Source organism: Haemaphysalis longicornis, unplaced genomic scaffold (genome assembly GCF_048455015.1).
Source record: "Haemaphysalis longicornis isolate Haplotype H1 unplaced genomic scaffold, Haemaphysalis longicornis Haplotype H1 scaffold_10, whole genome shotgun sequence".
Classification (NCBI taxonomy): domain Eukaryota; kingdom Metazoa; phylum Arthropoda; class Arachnida; order Ixodida; family Ixodidae; genus Haemaphysalis; species Haemaphysalis longicornis.
This window is the reverse complement of record NW_027526204.1, coordinates 150,272,547-150,279,092: the sequence shown is the minus strand read 5'-3', so window position 1 is coordinate 150,279,092 and position 6,546 is coordinate 150,272,547. Positions and strand designations below refer to the sequence as shown.

Sequence of the window (6,546 nt, the reverse complement as noted above, 5' to 3'; positions counted from 1 at the left end):
CTGCAGGCCGACCGGGAGGAGACGCTGGCGGCGCTGTACCACTGCTCCTCTTCGCCACGCGGCGACGGCGACGGCGAGGACGCGTCTTCCTCCACTGACGAGCACTCGCCGCTGCTGCAGGAGGAGAAGGAGGCCTCCTCGCGGCGGAAGCAGCAGCAGCAACCACGCTCGCAGTCACAGCTACGCTCCTCACTGGCTGCTGAAACAGAGAGAAGGAAGCGCTGTGTGAGACTGATAATACACCAGCCCTTCCTAAAGAAAGTTGAGAGACGCGCGAAAGCTGAAAGTGCGCTCAACCTTCTCTGAAAGGGCGTCCAGTCGATCGTCAAACGTTGACAGACCCGAATTCCAAACCAAAGAACCAAGCCATGCGAAGATTTTTCGCGCACTAGGCAAACGCAGCTACGAACTATCTAAATGTATACCGATACGTGGTTTGTGAGACAAAATTAAAGCCGGTCCACCCAACGTGGAAGCAGTCGGAAGTGCAGAGCAGTGATTTGCCATAATGGACTGAAGCGCCGTTATCTGATTGGGGGTAGAAACAGCTTCGCTTTAAAAAAAATATGCGGCGTCCATTGCGTACGTCGAGTTTGTAGTGTAGCCGGGAAGGATACTTCCAGAATTTTTACTGCGCATTCCGTAAACCTGATCACTGTAGCCATACTGGCATAGATTCTGGTCTAGTGAATGGTTGTCATCTTTAAAACAAATACGGGTCAAACGAGAAGCACTACAGCGCTGCATTGCAACGCTAAATATTTTTCACTAGTTAACCACTGAAACCGTCAGACGACGGAGGCGCTTGGGCCTGCGCACAGGAGCTATAGGTATAAAAACTGCATTAGTAATGCAAGCTAGTAGACCCGAAGCCACGTTTTGAACGGCCTATTTTCTGACGGCAGATACTAGCAGGGTTGAACTTGAGCTGGGCCGTGGTGAGAAACTCAGAAAGACTGGACGAGGCAAATAATTTGTGAGCGGCAGCTCTGCCCCGTCCTTGGTGTACGATACTGGTTCCGGAAGGGACCAGCGACAAGTTTAAGATAGCGGAAGCAGCTACTACGTCAGAGCAGGCATATTGCAAGGAAGGCAGGAAAACCGCGAAGCCTGCCCTTTTTTTTTTTTTTTTTCTGATAAGGGAATCTATGGGAAGGGCTCCGGGTGGGAATACCCTACACAAGTATAGCCCTACAAAAGAGCACGGACGCAGGCCCATCTCCGGGTAGATTGGCAAAGTGACACGGCAGGAACGAGAGTGGTGGGGGTGCAGGCTTTATTCGCCCAGGATAAAATGCCCCACAGGAGGGCGATTGTGAAAGATCATGCTATTTACAAGAGGGATGAAGCCATGCGTTCAGGCGCGTTCGCCGCGTATGCGCCGCGCTAGCTGGATGTCCTTGGGCATTATGGTGACGCGCTTGGCGTGGATGGCGCAGAGGTTGGTGTCCTCGAACAGGCCGACGAGGTAGGCCTCGCAGGCCTCCTGGATCGCCTGCACGGCCGACGACTGGAAGCGCAGCTCGGTCTTGAAATCCTGGGCGAGTTCACGCACCAGCCGTTGGAACGGGAGCTTGCGAATGAGCATCTCCGTGGACTTTTGGTAGCGGCGGATCTCCCGTAGGGCGACGGTACCTGCAGATAATTGAAAGAAGTAATTGGACAGCCTGAAGAACGGAGCGTGAAAAGAACAAAGGTACAAGGTCCGCGGCAAACGACAGTTGGGTGACGGCAGTGCGAAGCAGTGCCATGAACATGCAGGAGGGTGAACCGTGCAGAGACCACGGCTTTTGGGACAATGGCGCTCAACAAGCGCCGTAAGACAATCGTAGCAATTGAACCGCTAGTAGTTCGACCATCCTGTCCCGACTGCAACTGCCCGCAACGTGAACAGGGGACTTCGTGGCGGACAGTTGATGCGAAGGCCAAATGAAGCAGAGATTGGCCAGGCTAGGCTAGGTGTGGCAGTGAAGGAGTTGCACAGTTCAGTGTGGAGCGAAACGAAGGTTACGCTGAACAGCAAGGCGTGCCATCCTTGGGTGCAGGACGGAACCATCTCAGGGGCCGGAGAAGTACGGAACGATGCGAAGGAGTGGGTGCATTGAGCTATTCGAAGGTAGGCAGATTAGAGGCACCTGCCAGAAGAAGCACTACAAGCAGAGGGCATGGAGTGAGAAGGCCGATAGACGAAAAAAAAAAAAAGAAAGGCTGTTGAAGCACAGTATTGTCACCGAAAGGGGGGAGTTACGGAACATGTAGGGGTAGGGAACATGTAGGGGTAATTCCTCAAGTGACGTCTTACGCGCCCGTGACGGACCATGGATGAACCGTGACGAACCTTACAAGGCATTTTGAACACGGGAAGAGGCGCATGCAGCGGTGGGTAGCGACGTGGTCGGTCTAAACCTATGTTTCTTTCTTCAAAAAATCTGGCGAATACGCGGAGCAGGTTCTTTACCCCCCCCCCCCCCCCCTTGCCGCTATGAAGTGGACGGAACTTGGATAAAGAAAGCGGGACCTTTAAATCGGAATCGTTCACTACACCAATAGTTCGCCCTTCATACTGTAAACGCTAGCACAAGTCATAACACCGTCCAAAGCATTCAAACTCACAGTCGCATGCACTCACCCGGCCTGTAGCGGTGCGGCTTCTTGACGCCTCCAGCGGCCGGAGCCATTTTGCGCGTGGCTTTGGTCGCCATCTGCTTGCGCGGGGCCTTCCCACCGGTGGACTTGCGGGCCGTCTGCTTGGTGCGCGCCATGGTGATGCGTCGGTGGGTGCTGAAGGCGGAGACCGAAGTGACTGCGCTCTGTTCTAAGCTCGCCTTTTTATTGCGCTCGCTTGAGCATGCGCAATCTAAAGTGTCGTTCGGTGGTCACGTGGGTGCTCTGCCTTGCCGCGGTAAAGTACATGAGCTCCCTTATAAGGACACGCCAGGTCTACGCCCACCGCGCTGAACCAACAGAGCCCCGTCCGATTCGGCTGCGGTTTGATGATCCATCGCTGAGGCCATCTTGTTATCTGGTCGACAATGAACGTATCGTGCACCCAGGCAGAATAAACAAAGATTGCATGACCGGGATGTCACTGTTTTATTGCGTCGTGATTCCTTTGGAAAGTTGATAGAGTCCGCGATAGTGGTAGCTTAAAACACTGGTCGTCATTGCGTCCTGCGAAAGTGGATGACCAGTAGTAAGGCTGTTGTAAACCACCACAAATGGTGATGGAGGAGGGTATGAAGTGTTTCTCGTCGTCTCAGCAGGCTTCTCGCTTGCTCTCGGCTAGTGTCGCTAGATAAGGGTACAGAGCATCGGCCCGCTATTCTCCTATCGTTCCGTGCCGCCACCCTGATTATTGTGCGCATTGCGTGACATTTGTTTACACTGCGACGGTTCATGGACGCCGCCATTTTGTTGTTTATGCGTATTAGTCGCTTAACTCTGGTAGGCTTAGCTTGTCCTTCCTGCTCTGCGGCTGCGCGCGACTGACGTCGTTCCTAATGCGAATCAAAGATAATATACGCGCGTAACAGCATTTCAGCCGCTGAAGTGTGTCGAAAGATGCCGTTTTGCTGCACCACTGATCTCCACTAGAGTTGCTGGATGGCGCTTCGAGCTCTCCGGCGCGCGGCCGCCGGAAGTTCGAGCGCTCGTCCCGGAAGTCGTGCAAATGGCCGCCGTTCCAGCATATTTAGTGACACTAGCGCATGCTACGTATGGGCTGGTTTCGCGCGCATTCCGCCAAAAATGCCTGCTTGTTGCGCCGTCAACTGCACAAGCAGACCAGAGAAGTCGTCTGGGAAGACGTTCCACTTGGAAGTATTACAATATTCTGTACGACGTGCGTGATACGCAGCGAAACGCAAATGTCATATCAGTGTCGTTTTTAAGCTGTGGCTCTTGTTAAGCAGATTCCCTCGCTTTAAGCCGGATTTATACCGGCGTTGGGTGGTTATACCCTAGTTACACTGCGAAAATAACCGCATTTAAGTTTAACCGTGGTTACTAAACTTTAACCGCGGTTATCGCAAACTGCGGTTTTGGCTGTTACACGCGAAATTGCAAGTTTGTTGACCGCGGTCACTTGATTGTGAGCGTAACAAAAATAAATTACCACACTTTTAACTTCACTATAAAAAAACAAAAGAGAAGCAGTGTAGACGAAAAAAAATATCGTTAAAGCAGTCGCTTCTGACCTAAACGCAACGCACTCGCGCGCGGCGAGGAGAGGGGCTTCCCAACAGCTCGCAACCGGCTTGGTTTGCTTAGGTCTGTTCGGTGTTGGGAACTTTCGGCTTAGCATCGCGGTAGATATATTTGGCCGCCGCTATCTCTACAACTACGAATTACAATCCATAGCACAATTTTTCACCGCACTAACATCTATGTTCTCGCATGTGGAAGTTCTTTTCCGCGATCAGATTGATTTCGAAGAGCGGCGATAAGCTGTTGCTGCCGTGGTCTGGGCCGGTTCGGGCCGCTAGCAGTGCTGTGCGGGCAGGCGCGCCGGCGTGTTTGCAGGCACGGCCGACGCGCGCGCCGACCGTTTCCGAGTGCTGAAAACGCTTCAGGATTGCCTGCTATGTCCATTTTTGGCGGACGACGCACGGAATTTACAAATTTAGCACGGCTTTTGTTGTAGTTGATCGGGCGGATCGGGAAACGAGCCGCTGCTGACGGGAGTCGCGCTGATTGCGAGAGCGATGCAAAGAACGCAAGCGGGTCTTGGGGACATCTTCGGGGCGCCCGCTATTTGAGAACCTTCGTCTCTTCCGAACGCCAGGTGATTTTTTTTTTTTACCTCCGCTGATGCGCCGCCACTTGCGTCCGATCTGACTTGTGCGATTTTGAGCACTGCGGCTGCGGAAACTGCGGTTAGCGTGACCGAACTGAGGTGGCCAAGCTCAGTTTACGTTAACCATGGTTAGTGATGTAACCGCAGTTTCGTCTGTCGTGTAACGCAGCAAACTGCAGTTTTGTATAACCGCGTTTCGCTTAACCGTGGTTAACTGTGCCCGTGTAACTAGGGTATTAAGAAGGGACAAATGGGCTCCATCCCCAGGCAGCAGGCTCTGCAGTGACCACTTTACTGACAACTGTTTTTATAGAACGGGCGCACGAACTCGGCTACAGCCTGACGCCGTGCCCACGTTGTTTTCTTTCTAGCATAAATCCATAGCATAAATTTCTAGCATAAATCCCGTTCTAGCTGCGTTGTCTGCTCTCAAACCAAGACCCAAGTGACATTTTCGTTCTCCTTCGCGATTAAATTCTGCTTCATATTAAAGGGACCCCGAAAAGCTTTATGAAGGTGGCAATCAAATGCATTCAGGTGGTAGAACACATAACGGGGGATTTTTGAGCCAAGTGGGAGCCCCATACATTGTACAGATAATTTGTAAACAAGTTTTGAAGATCGCCTTTCTCAACCGATGAGCGCGACGCCGCAGCGAGCCGACCGCGGGTGACGCAACGGCGATCGCTGCTGACGCAACGGCGAAGGCGCCCCCCGATTCGCCCATTCGCCGGCAAGGTCGGCCGCCGGCGGCGTCACTGTCATTGGCTTCCGGCTGCTCTTCCTCCTTCCTGCGCGATCCCAAGGCAAAGGCGGCAAAGGCGGGTCCGCAGTGATTGACGCGAGCCTAGGCGCAGGAATGTAGCTAGCTGCTTTGAAGGAGGCAGAGAGGGAGGAGGAGTCGATCGGCAAGTGGGGAGAGGTGCATTTAATTGCTTCTGGCGCAGCTAATACTGAATGTAGATCAATAATTCCAACGGCATTGCATCGCTATATTGGTGCTACGTGACAATACAGGCCTTTTGTAACTTTTACAGAAGGCTTTTCTGGGTCCCTTTAACGTCGCATGTTTCGGTATAGCATAAGTTGCGATCAGAACGCGATGTGTATAGCCAAAATGCAATAAAGTGAGAAAAAAAATGCCAAAATGCACCAATGGGCACGCTTATCAGCGGTTGAGAAGCGTAGCAGACGCCCGACTTCCGGGACGAGCCGTTGAACTTCCGGTGGCCGTGCGTGCGCCCGGCCGCGACAGCGGAGAAGCGCCATCCGGCAACTAAGTGGAGATCGGTGTGCTGCACCTTCGGTAGTGTTGTTAACAAACGGGAAGTTAACGGCGAGGCCGCAGATGCGGCAGTCTCGCAACACTGATAAACGCCAAAATGGCAGCCGTTGCTCACTTGCGTACCTCAGTGGCGGTACTCTAATACCTTATCTACTGACACTGCGCTCGGCTTCTCTGGCGGCAAATGCTGGGCCCTGCTATAGCCGGACGCAAGCGCTCGGCATCTTGGGCAAGAACTGCTCTATTTGGTGACACTAGTCCTGCCTATCCTTCAAATATAGTCTACAAACATAATCGTTACCAGGAACACATGATGGGGCGGTACCATTGCTCACAGGCGCCTTATCATCCATAATGCGGTTTAGAGCTGTATGCTGTATGCGCCTTATTAGCCTGACGCATGCGCTCGGCGTCTTAGGCCTTTGCACCTTGGCGCCTTGGCGTTTTTGCCCACGGAGATGAAACC

General features: G+C 52.9%; 1 protein-coding gene across 1 annotated transcript; it reads right to left on the bottom strand.

Moving 5' to 3' along the window:
• Window positions 1-1,259: 1,259 nt before the first annotated feature.
• LOC144159623 (histone H3.1-like) lies at window positions 1,260-2,818 on the bottom strand. Its single transcript, XM_077691214.1, has 2 exons — window positions 2,630-2,818; window positions 1,260-1,635 (listed from the first exon to the last, which is right to left on the bottom strand). The coding sequence occupies exons 1-2, from the start codon at window positions 2,760-2,762 to the stop codon at window positions 1,358-1,360; spliced, it is 411 nt and encodes a 136-aa protein (XP_077547340.1). The 5' UTR covers window positions 2,763-2,818; the 3' UTR covers window positions 1,260-1,357.
• Window positions 2,819-6,546: the final 3,728 nt, after the last annotated feature.

Bases quoted from the DNA above. Each gene is read 5' to 3' on its own strand.
- LOC144159623 (XM_077691214.1), bottom strand. From the start codon at position 2,762: ATGGCGCGCACCAAGCAGACGGCCCGCAAGTCCACCGGTGGGAAGGCC. The intron at 1,636-2,629 runs GTGAGTGCATGC...AATTATCTGCAG, and splicing joins GCCGCACCGCTACAGGCCGG to GTACCGTCGCCCTACGGGAG.